General features: G+C 42.9%; 1 protein-coding gene across 1 annotated transcript in view; it reads right to left on the reverse strand.

Moving 5' to 3' along the window:
• jupb (junction plakoglobin b) overlaps positions 1-17,637 on the reverse strand; it is a 57,110-nt gene that overhangs the window by 17,287 nt on the left and 22,186 nt on the right. The window contains exons 5-8 of the mRNA XM_061089799.1: positions 12,989-13,190; positions 12,752-12,896; positions 12,560-12,663; positions 731-850 (exon numbers count right to left, since the gene is read on the reverse strand). Coding sequence (XP_060945782.1) covers positions 731-850; positions 12,560-12,663; positions 12,752-12,896; positions 12,989-13,190 — 571 coding nt within the window. The remainder of the gene's footprint in view (positions 1-730; positions 851-12,559; positions 12,664-12,751; positions 12,897-12,988; positions 13,191-17,637) is intronic.

The following is a 17,637-nucleotide window of genomic DNA, read 5'->3' on the forward strand; positions in this document are numbered from 1 at the left end:
CACCTGAGTTTAAATGTTGGTTTGTTAATTTATGTCACAAACATAAATGGTTGCAACACTTGTATGCGTTTCAAAATAAAAGCACTCCAGCGTCTCTGTTGACCGAATCCATTCTTTTATTTATAGTACTGGTATTAATTTGAATACACAAGACTACTTTTTTACAAGGAAATAGTCATATTTATTGCCATATTCAAGGCAAAACCTTTATGTAAAGATATTGTGCTGCAGCAGCAGCTTCTCTGCAGAACATATTGTTGAACTGAAGCTAAATATTGTGCATTGACCAGATATGAATTATATTATATCAGATATGAATGATATTAATGTGAATATTGTGCATTGAAAAGATAAAGTTGCACAACTACCTTTCTTTGTGTATATTTATGCTCGTACATTCAACCTTTAACAGAAAATGTTTGGGATTAAAAAGTGATCTTGGGCTTGAAAAGTATGGTGGCCACTGGTGTAAACCTATTTTAAGAGCAGAACAGGAGGACTCTCTGGTCAGCACAGATTACACATTACTTCAGAGTTGAGTGTTGGTGAATAGTAAAAGTATCAGTAAAAGTACTGAGGCATCTGCCGCCTCTAATGATGAGCTGTAGTTTTGCGGTCACAAAGTTCTTGTACAACTTTTTTTAAATTACACAGTTAGTGCCGATTGTTCCTAGAATACGTCAGCGGTTCAATGTCCAAGGTTTAATAATAAAAACATAATTGTTGTTACCTTGTTGCGTGAATTGTTACAGGTGAGGTTGGACAGGATGCCAGTTGCACAGGTCAACATGTTGACATCATCTGAGCCCAGCTGGGTCACTAATATCTGCAGCAGACCATCTAACCCCTCCTTCGCAAAGGGACCAGAAAGAGTAGGAATTAACACAAATCATAACAATGCAATCAGTGTATTTTGGGGGGGTTTCAGATGACAATAATCTGTAAGAGAAAGTTTTATTCAGTTGTCAAAAGTCATGACAGCCTTATTGTGAGCTCTTGCAAAGTGTACTAGTTTTATTATACCTGGAATATACTGGAGAGTGATATAGTGATCAGTATGTAATCATTTCGTTTCCAGAGCAGAACCTTTCAATCTGGTATTGAACTCGTGCTTTTGATATTGATTATTTAGATATTTTTCTGCAACTCCATGCCAATGAATTTGACCTTGCCAAATAAATTGAGAGTTGGTTTTGTTTACAGAGAAGAACTCAATATCTTTTCAGACTTTGTAAAACAAACATGAAAGTAAATTTGATAAGGTATAGTGAAGTGATGATTTATGCATTTTGTTTTTTTCTTTCCTGTATTTCCATGGCAACATGTTTGAATTGGCCATGCTGACAGTGGGCTCTCTAACAAACAATTATAAACTTGTTTCAATAATGCCTAACTGTATTTGTATGACTCTTCTTTTTTTTTTAAACATATATTTATTGGTTTTATACATTTACATCAATTTACATACATACAAGACCCTTCCCCAACCTAAACATATGGCAGCATAAATGGAAATACATAAAAGTACAAAGTAAAAGTATAAGTACAAATGTCACAGAAATTGCTAAGATATGATTACAACATAAATTCAAGTACAAAATTCACATTTCCAATGCCTCTTCAATGTCACCATTCTTAACAAAGTCCAAAAATATCTCCCAGATACTGTAAAATTGAGAAGCTTTCTTCCTAACTACATATGTTAACTTCTCCAGAGCCAAACTCAACGTTAAGTTTTTTAACCAGTGGCCTAGAGAGGGGCAACGAACATTCCTCCACGTCAGAGCTATTGAGCGCCTGGCCTGTAGAAGACACAGGTCAACCATTTTTCTTTCTCTATTAGACAGAGAACAATTGTCCGGAGAGATGCTTAATATACATAGCTTAGGATTTTAGGATTTAGAGGTACTGGAGAAGAGGTAATTTGAGAGATATATTGTAACACCGAGCTCCAAAATTTTTTAATCTCCTCACATTCCCACAAACAGTGGTGTGAAGTACCTTGCTGAATATTGCACTTATAGCATCGATCAGGCATATTAGGATCAAACTTGTTCAACTTCACAGGGGTGATGTATGTTCTCATTATCCACTTATATTGTATTAATCTCAGTCGTGTGTTAATGGTTTGAGTATGTACCTTTGAACATATTATGTATATTGTATGACTCTTCTAATCTTACATGATATAAAACAATATTACACAACTTTTTACCGTCCTGATATGTGTGTTTATTTCATCACAACTCTGCACCTAGGGAAAAAGCTGGATTGGGGTTTGATTTGTAGTGATGCCATTCATTGAGGTGCTCTGTCATGATAACGCTACTGGAGAAGGGGAAGGTAAGCCAATATTCTTAATGCCTTAAAAGGATTGTTCACTGAAAATTCACCTATTATGTACTCACCACTATGCAAATGGAGGGTTGGGTGAGTCCACTAAACAGTCACAGGGATCATTGTTGCAGCTAAGGTGATCTGACCCTGAAATTCATATTCCACTCGAAACAGCGTAATTCCGGCAGATGGAGTAGACGTGTAGATGAGAGCTCCCGTGAATGCTGAACTTTTCAAACTACCCAGCCCTCAAACTTAATTGTTAGGAAGAATGACTTTGTGTCTTCCTTAATCTACCGTCCTGTCTTGCCCAGAAAAAACAAGTCTTCTCTCTGAAATGCCTCCGAGCAAAACAGAAGAAGCTAACACTAGCTTAACGCTGGAAGCCATCACTGCGCTGCCCAAAATTTACTTCATGTGTTAAGTTACTTTATTCACACCCCACAGCCACAATTCGCACGAACTCACAGCGGTCAAGACCGTTCAATTTACATCGCGGAACTCGCCAGGGATGCCCCCTGAGTCCCATGCTTTTCGACATGGCCATTGAGCTGCTTGCTACAGCACTCCGTACTTGCAAGGACATATCTGGCATCTGGAGAGGTAACACGGAGCATAGAGTTTCCCTATATGCTGACGATCTTTTGCTTTTTGTTTCTTATCCGACCGCCTCACTACCTCCCGCTCTTTCGCTGCTCAGGGCGGCTGTGGCTGAGGGGTAGAGTGGTCGTCCTCCAACCTGAAGGTCAGCGGTTCGATCCCCAGTCTGAACCATCTGCATGCCGAAGTTTCCTTCGGCAAGATGCTGAACCCTCAATAGCCCCCCATAGAATAACAAAGTGCTGCAAGTAGATGCACTGTATGAATGTGTGTGTGAATGGGTGAATGTGAAACTGTACTGTAAAGCGCTTTGAGTGGTCTTCATCAGACTAGAAAAGCGCTATATAAATACAAATCCATTTACCAAATCCATTTGCTCAGTCAGTTTGGTAAATTTTCAGGCTATAAGCAAAACCTTAACAAACAAGCGAGCTGTGTCCTATCAACAACAACGCACAAGCAGAATAAGAAGTTTTCCTATCTAGGTATTTCAGTTACAAGAAAGCACAAAGATCTATTCCAAGACAACTTTACCATGTTATTGAATCAAACTAAACAATTATTAGCACAGTGGTCACTCTTGTCACTATCTCTTGTCGGACATATTAACTCTGTCAAAATGACCATTTTACCAAAATTTCTGTACCTCTTTCAGGCCCTACCTATCTTTATCTCTGGATCCTTTTTTCAACTTCTTGATTCAGTTATTTCTTCATATCTATGGCAAGGTAAACGACCACGTTTGAACAAGAACCACCTGCAGAAAACCAAGGCTACTGGTGGTCTTGCTCTCCCAAATTTTCGTTTCTATTACTGGGCTGCGAACTTGTGCTGTCTTGCGTTTTGGTCTTTTTACTACAGCCGACCTGACTGCCCTGACTGGGTAGAGATGGAGCTACAGTCGGATGATAATATGTCAATTCTTGCACTCCTCGGATCCCCACTCCCACTTCCCTCACTCAGAATCATTAAAATCCGGTGGTTAAACATTCTTTAAAAATTTGGGCACAATTTAGGAAATATTTTGGAATTCACAGCTTCTCTCTTCTGAGCCCCATCGCATCAAACCATCTTTTTAAACCTTCCTACCAGGATTCTGCTTTTCGTGAATGGCACAGGAAGGGTATCATGCGCTTTAAAGACCTGTTCATAGGCAACAGCCTGGCATCTTTTGAGCAGCTAAGTGAAAAATTCAGTCTTCCTATCTCAAATTTCTTCAGATATCTTCAAGCATGGCATTTTGTTGTTTCTCATTTACCTGGCTCTTTAATATCAACAGACTCGACCACTGTTGATAGAGTCCTCTCTGTTAATCCACTTAAAAAAAAGTTAATTTCAGTTCTGTACAACATGGTGTTGGATCTTGGGCGTGCCTCCACAGATAGGATTAGAACAGCATGGGAGGAAGACTTGGGTCTCTCTCTATCAGAGGACACTTGGACTTCCATACTTAAACTGGTTGGCTCGACCTCCCTCTGTACACGTCACAGTTTAATTCAGTTCAAAGTGGTGCACAGGGCTCATATCTCAAAAGCAAAACTATCATCCATGTACCCTGATATTAGCCCACACTGTATCAAATGTGGTTTTGCTGAAGCTTCACTCATCCACATGTACTGGTCCTGTTCGAGCCTTACCAACTACTGGAGAGAAATTTTCAATACACTCTCTCGGGTGTTAGGCATCAGATTGGAACCAAGCCCGCTGATTGCTCTTTTTGGGTTCATGGAGGCGGAGGTCGAGGTGTCCATAGAAAAACGGCGCACTGTATCCTTTGTCTCCCTGCTAGCTAGGCAACTGATCCTGCTCAGGTGGAGGGATGCCTCCTCCCCCACTCACGCACAATGGCTAGAAGTAATCATGTCCTGCTTAAAATTGGAGAAGGTTAGATACTCGCTTAAGCACTCAAGTGGGAGATTTCAAAAGGCGTGGGGCCCTTTTCTTAATGCGACTCTGTGAAAACCTGGCCATCAGGTGCAGCTTAACAACACTATGTACTCTTTGATTATGCTTATTTTTAGCGCAGGCTCTAGATGTGACAAAGTGCTCATACTATTGTAGTGTAATGGCAGTGACTAAAAATGGATTACTTTTCGTTTGAAGATTTTATTTGATATATTTTCTTTCTTTTCTGCATAACATTGCATTTGTTTTTTTCTCTGTTTTTTCTGTTGTTACCTTGTGTTTTTGTTCTTGTTTTGTTTGTTCCTGAAGTTATATTGCCCAATCCATGTCTGTCTGGACACATTGGTGTTGATTGTTGTAATCATGATTCATGTTTACCTCCTGTCTCTGTAACGTCCATTCAGCACTGCACTTATATATATTGAAAATCCTTCAATAAACAGATTTTGATTTGGAAACAGCGTCATTGAAATCTGGTTTTAGTCCACTACCAGAAGTAGCGATGTGAACACAATGACAACAACGCAGTCACTCCATCAGCCAAAAGGAAAAAAATGTATCCATCATAAATTCAAACAACTCACTACAGACATCCGTAAAAACTCTAAAGAGACAAATGGAAACAGTCTCTAAACAAATTAACGAACTATCCTGGACTTACAAACATGAAGTAATCGCTATAATCTGGTCTTCTCCGGCATTGCTGACACCACACCCAACAACCCCAAGACAAAGATCAACGACTTCATGAAAACACACCTCAACTTCCACTGCACACCGTCGACAGATTCACCTCCAACCGAATACACCGCATTGTCCCAGCATCATTCAGAGGACCCCGGTCAATTGTGGCAAATTTTGAACATTTTGAAAAAAAAGAACTGGTCAAGAGTAAAGGCAAATAACTTGAAGGAACTTAATTTGGCCTGAACAACCAATTTCCCCACAAAATAAATAAATGCTGCAAAGTACTGTATTCAATCATAAAGGTCCATAGAAAAAACAAGCAGGCATACCTGGTGGTTGACAGACTTTACATTGACGGACAACTATCTCGTCAGACAAGAGCTTCAAAGAGTGAAGCCTCGAAAGTCATCTGGGCCTGATGGAGTTCCAGGCTGTGTCCTCAGGGGGTGCGCCGACCAGCTAGCGGAGGTATTCACCTTCATATTCAACCTCTCCCTACAACTATCAACAGTCCCCACCTGCTTTAAGCAGGCCAGCATCATCCCCATACCTAAGAAACCATCCATCACCTGTTTAAATGACTACGGCCCTGTAGCACTGACCTCCACCATCATGAAGTGCTTCGAGCGGCTGGTCAAAACCCACATCTGCTCTACCCTTCAGAACACCCTTGACCCCTTCCACTTTGCATACCGCCCAAACAGGTCTACGGATGATGCTATAGCCCTGACAACACACACCACCCTCTCCCACCTGGAAAAGGCAAACACATATGTGAGGATGCTGTTTATGGATTACAGCTCAGCGTTCAACACGATTGTGCCTGCCAAGCTTGTCCCTAAGCTCAGGAGCATGGGTCTTAAAACCCCCCTGTGTAAATGGATCATGGACTTCCTGACGAGCAGACCCCAGGTGGTGAGAATGGGCAACCACACATCCTCCTCACTGACCCTGAGCACGGGGGCCTTTCAGGGCTGCGTGCTCAGTCCCCTACTGTACCTCCTGTACACGCAGGACTGGGTGGCAACACACAGTTCCAACATCATCCTCAAATTTGCAGACGACACTACGATCCTGGGCCTCATCTCCAACAACGATGAGACCGCCTATAGAGATGAGGTAAGGGGCTTTGCTACATGGTGCCAAGAGAACAACCTGTCTCTCAACGTCTGCAAGACCAAGGAGATGATCGTGGACTTCAGGAAGCTGCAGAGGGGGGGTCATACACATCACCGGAGCTGTAGTGGAGAGAGTCTCCGACTTCAAATTCCTCGCTGTGTTCATCACGGATGACCTGACCTGGTCCAAACAAGCAGACTCTGCGGTCAAAACTGCACAAAAGCGCCTTTAGTTCATCAGGAGACTCAAGAAGTTTGGCATGGCTGGAAAAACACTGACAAACTTTTACAGGTGCACCATCGAGAGCATCCTCACAGGCTGCACAACTGCCTGGTATGGTAGCTGCTCTGCTGCTGATCGCAAGGCCCTGCAGAGGGTGGTGAAGACAGCGCCACGGATCATCGGCTGCCATCTCCCTTCCGTGCAAGGCATCTACAGCACAAGATGTCTGAGAAAAGCACGGAAGATCATAAAGGACCACAGCCACCCAGGCTGTGGAATTCTCACACTGCTGCCGTCTGGGAGACGTTACCGGAACATCCGAGCACGGACTACCAGACTTAAAAACAGCTTCTTCCCCACTCCTTCACCCGGTAAACTGCTGCTTTTGTACTAAGTAGATGTTGCCTGCCAGGTCACAAGATCACAGGTCACACTTAATAGGTACTTACCTCACATATATTCATATTATTTAATTTAATATATCCCACTCTTTCACCCTGTAAACTGCTGCTTCATATTAATATGTTATACATTATGTCAATTTTTTAAATTTTTGTAAAGCCTGTCTACTGTGTAGATGCTGCCTGCATAGATGCTGCCTGCCATGTCCCAAGAATTTCACTGCTCCAATGACGCTGTCATTGGTGCATGTGACAATAAACTTTGATTTGATTAATTTGATTTGATTTTGATTTTGATATTCTGACACTCAAAAATAAAACCTTGGCTCTTCTGAACACTCCATAAACATGACCCTAGCTCTCTACTTTTCTGTTTGGTTACTCCTTAATAATCTCATTTGATTCCTCTTCTTTTTCCTCCTCTCACTACACAATCATTCCATACACACACGCGCTTGTGCGCAAGAGCACACACACATACACGCACAAAATGACTTGCTCCCTATACAGATGAGCACACACACAAACCCCACAATACCCCCCACACCATTCCTCACGTCTCTGCTGTCACTCCTTGTGTCTTTCCTCTTTCCGTTTGTTTTCGTCTTTTGTTCATTGGGACCTCACACCATTGCACCTTTGTATTTTGTCTATGCAGTTATGTGTCACGGTATAGTTTTCCCATAACTAAAGACAGATATATTGTCAGAAAGATGTATACATCACACACACATATTAAACTCTTACAGAGGTACTCTCACACCAACAAGACACTCAAAACATTAGCTCTCAGGCTAAAAGTACAAAAATCTTAATAAACTAAAGGCAAACATAATACATATGCTTACTTCAAGAGACTAATTTCATCCACTGGATAAAGACACTATACACCTCACCCAAAGCCACTCTCACCACAAATGGAATCACCTTAAAGGTTTTCAAACTTCACAGCGGGACCAGGCAAGGATGCCCACACTCTCTTTCATTAGTTGCTCTCTTCATAGAACCACTTGCTGCAGCCATATATCATAACAACAGCCTAAAGGAATTCACACCACAAACCTCCAACATAAAATCACGCATTTAATATTCGACTGTATTTACATGACCCTTTACCCTCACTAAAAATCAACATTTAAGCTCATGAAGACCTTCTCTAAAATGTCTCATTACACAATAAACTGGAACAAATTCCTTAAATTCCCAGTCTGCAAAGATGCCTTGAATTCTGCAGAACAGGATTCATCACTTTCACTTTGCACTGGCAATTTTAGGTACATGGGTATAGACATTTCCCCAAGGCAGTTAGAGTTGTTTCACCTTAACTACAATCCAGTGTTAGTAGAAGATGACCCCAGGTACCTCCCACCCTCACAGGACAAACAACTGTCATAATGAAAACACTTCCATACAAAAAAAAGCAAAAAAGACAAAGTCACAAGACACGGGCTATGACGATAAGCAAAAAAGCACCGGCGTCCTAGATAGTTACTGTGAAACTTCGAATGATTAAGGAATTACGGTGCAGTGCATCTCATATACTGTTTCTGGCAGCTCTGCATGCTGTTTGTCCAATATGCCTTTTACACCAACGCAAACCAGGTTACAGTTCCGGGCAGGTGCTATTGCTGGTTCGCAGTTGCTTTTCCACAGGCCAGTGCCGTTCAAAGAACCAAGTCATTACATCACTGCATACGTCTGTATACAGCTCTGCTCTCCTAATGCTCGTTCTAACTTTAAGAACAGATCGTATTTTAATAAGTGTCAGTGTGGCTTTGCTTTTCTGTTTTCGTGCATTCAAAGACATCCAAACACAAATGGTCCAGCATAACTGGACCAGTTTAAAAAATTATTATAGAATAATTAGTGCTGTCAGGGCCTGACATCCCCAAACAACCCCATCCTATTGGTCCAAACAGTCACATGTCCCACCCCGACCCCTTCACTGACCCTCAGGATATCAGAACGCTCCTTCAACACAGTGTTTTACTGAACATACGTCAAAACCAAACATAAACATACACCCAGTCCGTTACACTATTAGGCTGCAGCTATATGTTTTTATTTATTTCAAAATAGGGTACTTCTTATTTCATACATTTTCCACAAATATGGGGAGGACTCAAATAGCCCTAAAACTTCTGTGTTTAATTTATTTCAAAGTAGGCCGACACTTGCCTGTGTATTTCGTTTGTTTGTTATTTTGTTGCTTGTCTGTTTGAGTAGCTGGCTGAAAGCAAAGAAGTATTAGGCTTACCTTTTATTGTTAACCTAACTGTTACGGTTCATTGTTTCTGATATAAGAGGCGTGACTGCTATGTTCATCGCAAACTTGAAAAAAAGAAAATATTAAGCCATGGTTTAACTGCACTATAGGCTGAGTCCTTGTTTACCTGAAATGTGCACTTCATAATTTTATTTTGTATCGCCCTGTTTGGCAATGTTGTTTTTCAATCAAATTAAACATTTGCATAAAGCAAGCCAATCCACTTTTCCATTTTGATAAGAGCATTCAAAAGAAAAAAAAAATTATGAAAAAAAAAATAAATGAAGGGACATTTACAATAGATACAAATTTGCGATTAAATATTTTAATCGTTTGACAGCACTAAGAATAATACATTATATTAAACATTATATCTTAAGTCTAATGTACACATCATCAGTGAGCTTTTTTATTCTGAAATATTTGCGGGCAGAAGATGCAGGGCTTCATACTGCATATTACTGGTATTTATTTGAATACACAAGACTACTTTTTTACAAGGAAATAGTCATATTTATTGCCATATTCAAGGAAAAACCTATATGTAATAATAATGTGCTGCAGTAGCAGCTCCTCTGCAGAACATATTTTTGAACTGAAGCTGAATATTGTGATTGAACAGATATGAATATTATTATATATTATATCAGATATGAATGATATTAATGTGAATATTGTGCATTGAAAAGATTAAGTTGCACAACTACCTTTCTTTGTGTATATTTATGATCGTACATTCAACCTTTAACGGAAAATGTTTTGGATTAAAAAGTGATCTTGGGCTTGAAAAGTATGGTGGCCACTGGTGTAAACCTATTTTAAGAGCACAACAGGAGGACTTTCTTGTCAGCACAGATTACACATTACTTCAGAGTTGAGTGTTGGTGAATAGTAAAAGTATAGGTAAAAGTACTGATGCATCTGCCGCCTCTAATGATGAGCTGTAGTTTTGCGGTCACAAACAACTTTTTTTAAATTACACAGTTAGTGCTGAATGTTCCTAGAATACCTATGGAGGTAGTTGGCTGCGTCGGATGCATCTATACATAACGTCACATAGGTGCACAATGGATTTAGGTCAGGGAGAAGTGAGGGTCAGTCAATTTTATCAATGCCTTCATGATCCAGGAACTGCCTACACACTCTGGCCACATCAGGCATTGTCCTGCACCAGGAGGAACCCAGGGCCCACTGTGGTGAGGATTTCATCCCGGTGTAACAGGTCAAGGTGTAACAGGCCAAATTAAACCCGGGTATACTTTGGCCCTGACCAGAGTATACCTCGGGGGATAAACTGGCCTAGGCCAAACTATACCCCAGGGGAAAACAGCCTAGGCCATACTATACCCCTCCAGGCCAGAGTATACCCCAGGGGACAAACTGTCCAAGGCAAAACTATACATGGTGGATATGTGGTTGATTTAGCTCTAACGTCAGGTAGGCAGTACGTACTGCAAGCTAGACTATTATGCAGTTGTAGACACAACACAGGGGGTCCAGACAATGATGACATCTACATCTCACAGAAACTCAAGCAGGCCAAGACTTTTAACCCACTTCCAAGTTCAGGAAGGAAGTATCTTAGTACCACTCTTGGCCTTAAGTTTGGTAAGGTTGTGTACTGTGGACGCACAAAGGACCTTGGACAACCACGGCGTACATATAAAGCCAAAGGTGATGGGAACTGCTATTTCCGGGCCATCAGCTACATCCTGACAGGATAAGAGGACAACCACTCCCTTCTCAGAGATCAAGTCGTCCACCACATGAACACTGACTTGGCAAAAAATTGACACGACTACTTGAACCAAAATGTTATGACTTTTATTATATTATATATTATCATTTCATTATGTTATTGGTATGTGTTTTTATTTTAATGTGTAACACTACTGAGAAGTGTTTTGATCTTTGTGGATGTTTTGATGTTGTTATCAGATTTTCTGGTTGAAGTTAAAAAAGTCTATGTTTTAGAGTTTTAAGATTTAAGTTAGTTAGCTTTCCCCCTTAATTTACCTGACAAAGCTGAACCCCCAATAAAATGTGGAAAAATTAAGTAATTCTTGTGTATATCATTCAACACTACTGATATCATGGGGGTATAATCTGGCAAATTTATACCCCGGGGTATAAATTTGCCAGATTAGCAAGGATGATTAGCTGACAACAAAAAACAGGAAGTAGGAAGTGTCATTATTTTTTAAAAACCCCCAGGGTATAAATTGGCCTAGGCCATAATACACCCGGGGTATAATCTAGCCTAGGCCCCTTTAAGGCTGGGTATAGTCCGGCCTGGGGGTATACTATGGCCTGTTACACCAGTACCTAACAGCAGTCAGGATATTGTTGGCTATGACATGGAGGTCAGTGCAACCCTCCGAGAATATGCCTCCCCAGACCATCAGTGACCCACCGTCAAACCGGTCATGCTGGATGATGTTACAGGCAGCATTACGTTCACCACACCATCTCCAGACTCTTATACGCCTGTCACATGTGCTCAGTGTGAACCTGCTGTCATCTGTAAAGAGAATGTAGCACTAATAGCGGACATGCCAATTCTGGTGTTCTCTGGTGAATGCCAATCAAGCTACCGGGTGCTGGGCTGTGAGCACAGGTCCCACTAGAGGACAGGCCCTCATGCCACCCTAATGCAGTCTGTTTCTTTAAGTTTGGTCAGACACATGCACGTGAGTACTCAGAAAGTGAATTTTGTACCACCCTGTAAGCTGTGCTCATATTTAAAGGAACTCACCATCAATGCAGGATGAGGAAAATACAAACAATAGCAGCACTTGTGAGACTAGGTTTTTACAGTGGCCGACTGGGAAGTCTCCATGCAGGGGGAGAATGTGATAAAGTCACTACTTCACAGGGGCACTAATGTGCATCTTGGTGAGGTGAGCAGCTGCATAGAAGACTGGTGTGTCATGCAAAGCTAGAGCAGGATATCACAGGGTGTAGTTGTGCTGGTAGAGGTTGTAGTAGCATTCATTATAGGAGTGGGCAAATCAATACGTGCCTGTTTAGTTGCAGCATCTGACAGGTTGCGGAGTGTCCATAGACAGTTCTGGATGAGACGCTGACTTGAACCTGTAAGGTGTTGGCCCAAAGCTTGCATTCCACCTGGATACAGATGTAAGAATTCAGTTACATACTTTACAAACAATCTATACCTGAGGATCTATACTCATGTCCAGTGATGTGGACATACCAGCTTCCACTATGGCTGGCTTGTTGCTGGGACACACAGACAGTACTTTGAGAACACGGCTAGTGGTCCATAGTAGCTTCTCATAGTTGTAGTTCCTCATGATGAACACCAGGCCCTCTGGGCCACCATTAGCAAGGATGATTAGCTGACAAGAAACAGGAAGTAGGAAGTGTAATTATTTTTTAAAAAGTGGACACAACATGGGTTTCCTTCCCAGTGTTAAGGTCCTATCCTCACCTTGCTCTCCTGGTTGCCATAGGACAAGAGCTGCAGACAATCAGTGGTGATGGCCAGGAACTTGGGATTGCTCTTTTTTAGTAAGGGAACCATTCTTTGCAGGCCATCAGCCAGACGCAGAGCCATCTTGGCTCCCTCTTGGTGGAGCAGTAGGTTGTGGAGGGTGGTGATGGCGTAAAACAAGACTGATTCCACTGGGGAACTGAAACAGAGGGAGGGAGAGTGAGAGAGAGAAAGAGAGAGAGAGAGAGAATACAACTTAATTTTAAAAAAGACCTAAACCATCGAAATGTTCATAAAAATAGACACTATCATTGACACTATCTTGCGCCATGTAATCTTTATTTAATCAAAGCTTTACAGACATTTGTGATCCCCAGGGGATGAATCCTAGCAACTTTGAGTTTGATATTTCTGATTTTGAGCCTGTTATACTAGATAGATTGGTATGCAATCGTGTTCCCCTCAAGATGATTTAATAACTTCTGAAATAATCGGGTGACATTTCACCTGGTACCATCATCACGTCAACCTTAAATTTCTGTATTTAAGATTAGAAGAGAAACAAAACTGATATAATGTCAATCAACCTCAGCTTCATTTGTTCAGGGATTAGGTCAGATAATAACTAATATGCCATTTACACCCAACACTAAAATGTGTTTTGGGTGATTGGACTGCGATCAGATTGAGGTTGATCACATGAGTAGTTGTAAATGCAGCCAAATGGAGCTAGGGCCTATTTAGATCTCCGAAACCACCACAGGGTGGTCAGGCTCATAATGTGACCAATTTTAAAACAAATGTTAAGGCATTTGTGTTCAAGTTCAAACAACTAGTGGGTAGAAATAATAATAGGCAATGTAGCAGCAGCTGTTAACCAGTCACAGTCCTCTCCTCAGTTGTCAGCAATTCAAGAAATTGCAGATAAAGTGAAGATGAACCAATCCTAAAGAAAACACAATAACACAGCTACACAGATGGTCTACTTGTTGGCTTTTTTCTAGGCTTTACACATTCCCACCAGAAACAAACCGGTGGGACTCTCCTACGTATCTGGACTTACCACAAACAGTACAACACCATGAGAGATATAGCTTCACAACTTTTCAAGTCATCAATTCAATTCAATTTGATTCACTGTAGTTTGGTTTGGCTCATGTCTGTGTACATTCAAATGATACACCCATTTAAAAGACAAAGCATCAGATATTTAGAAATTCAAGATTCAAGATTTTTTATTGTCAAATGAACAGAGATAACATGAAGTAGTCACTGTCAATGAAATGCTTGGGTCACACACTCTCTTTAAGCAATGCTCAAGTATAAAATAGATCAAAAAAAGAATAAAATAGAATAACAATGAAATAGAATATCAAAAATTTAAAATAGAAAATAAAATATATACATCTAAATATATATCCTTACAGGTGAATGTTCAATTTGGGTGTAGAGGTCCTCCATGGATGGCAGCTCCGTCCTGGTGATGTGCTGGGCAGACTTCACCACCCTCTGTAAAGCCTTACGGTTGAGGGCGGTGCAGCTGCCATACCAGGCGGTGATTCAGCCCGTCAGGATGCTCTCTATGGTGCACCTGTAGAAGTTGCACAGGATCCTGGAGTCCATGTGGAGCCTCCGCAGCCTGCGGAGGAAGAAGAGCCGCTGCCTGGCCGTCTTCCTGATGGAGTCTTTGTGATGGTTCCAGGTCAGGTCATCACTGATGTGGACCCCGAGGAACCTGAAAGTGCTGACTCGCTCCACCGGGGTCCCGTTGATGAAGAGGGGGGCGTGTTCCACTCCTTGTCCCTTCCTGTAATCCACGATCAGCTCCTTAGTTTTGCCAACGTTTAGAAGGAGGTTGTTGTCCTGGCACCAAGATGTCAGGGCTCTGACCTCCTCTCTGTAGGCCTTCTCATCGTCGCCGGTGATCAGGCCTATGACTGTGGTGTCGTCGGCAAACTTGATGATGGTGTTGGAGCTGTGGGTGGCAACGCAGTCATGCGTGAGCAGGGAGTACAGGAGAGGACTGAGCACACAGCCCTGGGGGGCACCGGTGTTGAGAGTCAGGGTGGAGGATGTGGAGCTGCCGATCAGCACCGCCTGTGGCCTGCCCGTCAGGAAGTTCAGGATCCAGTCACGCAGGGCGATGTTGAGCCCAAGGTCTCTGAGCTTGGTGACGAGCTTCAGGGGCACAATGGTGTTGAATGCTGAACTGTAGTCGACGAACAGCATTCTCACATATGTGTCCCTCTGGTCCAGGTGGGAGAGGGCAGTGTGGAGGGTGAGGGAGATGGCATCTGCAGTCGACCTATTTGGCTTGTAGGCAAACTGCAGAGGGTCCAGAGTGTCAGGGAGGGAGGAGGTGATGAAGGGTTGGACCAGCCGCTGAAAGCACTTCATTATAATGGAAGTAAGTGCTACTGGGCGGTAGTCATTCAGGCAGAGGATTTTAGTTTTCTTGGGGACAGGGACAATGATGGTCTTCTTGAAACATGCGGGGACTACAGACTGGAGCAGAGACATATTGAAGATGTCTGTGAACACATCTGCCAGCTGATCTGCACACACCTTGAGAGCTCGGCCAGGGATGCCATCAGGTCCAGGTGCCTTGCGTGTGTTGATCTGGTTGAGTGATCTCCACACGTCTGCCCTGGATATGAAGGGGGGGGCAGCGGTCCTCCTGGGCCTCTTTGATCTCCCCAGCCGGGGGGGCTGCTCTCAAAGCGGGCGTAAAAAGTGTTCAGATCCTCCGGGAGAGATGCAGACACATCATCAGCACTGCTGGTCTTAGCTTTGTAGTCTGTGATGGTTCTCAGTCCGGCCCACATGTTCCTAGTGTTGGAGCCCTTGTAGTGGGACTCCACTTTGTCCCTGTACAGTCTCTTAGCACTGCTTATAGCACTGCTTATAGCACTCCGGAGCGCGTACCTGGACTTCTTGTATTCCCCCAGATCCCCTGAGATGTAGGCAACGGTCCGTGCTTTGAGTTTAGCATGGACGTCACCATTAATCCAGGGCTTCTGATTTGGAAATGTTCGTACAGAAATCCTGGGTACGACGTCATCGATGAATTTGCTGATGTAGCAGATGACCGCGTCCGTGTACATGTTGATGTCATCATCCTGGAACATGCCCCACTCCGTCGTGCTAAAGCAGTCGAGTTTCTGCCTATAGGAAGGCAGGAGCAGAACTGAAACGTGATCTGATTTGCCGAATGGGGGGCGGGGGAGGGCCTTACACGCATCCCGGAAGGGAGTGTAAACATGGTCCAGCGTGTTCGTGCCGCGCGTCGGACAGCTGATGTGCTGATAGTATCTCGGCAGGACTTTCCTCATCTTGGCGTTGTTAAAATCCCCGGCCACAATAAACGCAGCCTCGGGCCGTGATGTCTCTGTCCTGTCGATAACCCCATGCAGCTCGTCCAGCGCCAGGTTGGTGTCTGCGTGTGGCGGAATGTAAACAGCGGTGATGATCCCCAATGTAAACTCCCGCGGGATGTAGTAAGGCTGACATCATATCATGAGGTGCTCCAGGTCCGGAGAACATCCAGAAGAAATAATCTCCACATCCGAGCACCACAGATTATTCACCATGAAGCAGACACCTCCTCCCTTGCTCTTCCCTGAGTTAATTGTCCGATCCTGGCGGTGAATGGAGACCCCCTCGGGAACAATGGCGGAGTCCGGGATCGATGAGTCGAGCCAAGTCTCCGTAAAAACCATCACGTTACAAAACTTGATGTCCCGTTGAAAAGCCATCCTGCTACGAAGTTCATCCAGCTTGTTATCCAGGGACTGAACATTAGCCAGAAGAATGCTTGGTAGAGGAGGCCGGTTCTCACGTTTCCTCAGCCGGACCAGGACGCCTGCTCGGGACCCTCGTTTCCTTCGTCGTCGCCTCCGTGTTCCAGGTAACACAGGTAACCAGCGCCATGGGTAGTCTCCTTTGTTTGTTGTTGGTGGCGGTGAAAAAGTGTTTTTTATCGTTCTATCATATGTGATGATAGGGCTCGCTTTACTGGAGTGCACAATGCAAAATAAAGTACAATAAATAACAAAAAGATAGAAAAAAGAGCAAAGCTGTGGGAGAGCGCGAGACACAGCAGCCATCCCCGGCGCCATCTTCACAATCCAATAAAGACTGGTAAAATAATGACTAGAACAAACATCAAGTCAAAAGGCTTCATTATGTAGGAGGTTGCAGAGAGTGACAGTGGCAAAGAACAAATGTGCTAAAAAATCAAAGAAGTGGAGACAGAGTGGGGGGGGGTGATAACAGGCAGAGGTAAAGACGAACAGAGGGAGAAAAGCTGATAGTATTAATACAAGTCACACACACTAACCTAGCTGGTCTCTGTGAAACACTTTTAGGTTTAATTTATTCAATTCTTTCAATTTCTGTGTGAATTAAGCTCCAAATCAATTAGTGGTATGATTTATTCTGTTCTGTTAAGCCCCTGTGTAAGGGATTAACTCTGCCTGCCCGCATGTTTCAAAGGCCCTGAATTTACTGTTTAAAGTGAGGGCTACACTCCTAGCCTCATTTGTTACTGTTCTCTGATGACCTCGAATTGCCATATTGGAAGCTGAAAGCTTTCAATAGTTTACCATCGGGCAAAACAAAAAGGTTACATTTCTCCTCCACTTCGA

This window comes from Limanda limanda, chromosome 17 (assembly GCF_963576545.1).
Source record: "Limanda limanda chromosome 17, fLimLim1.1, whole genome shotgun sequence".
Lineage (NCBI taxonomy): Eukaryota > Metazoa > Chordata > Actinopteri > Pleuronectiformes > Pleuronectidae > Limanda > Limanda limanda.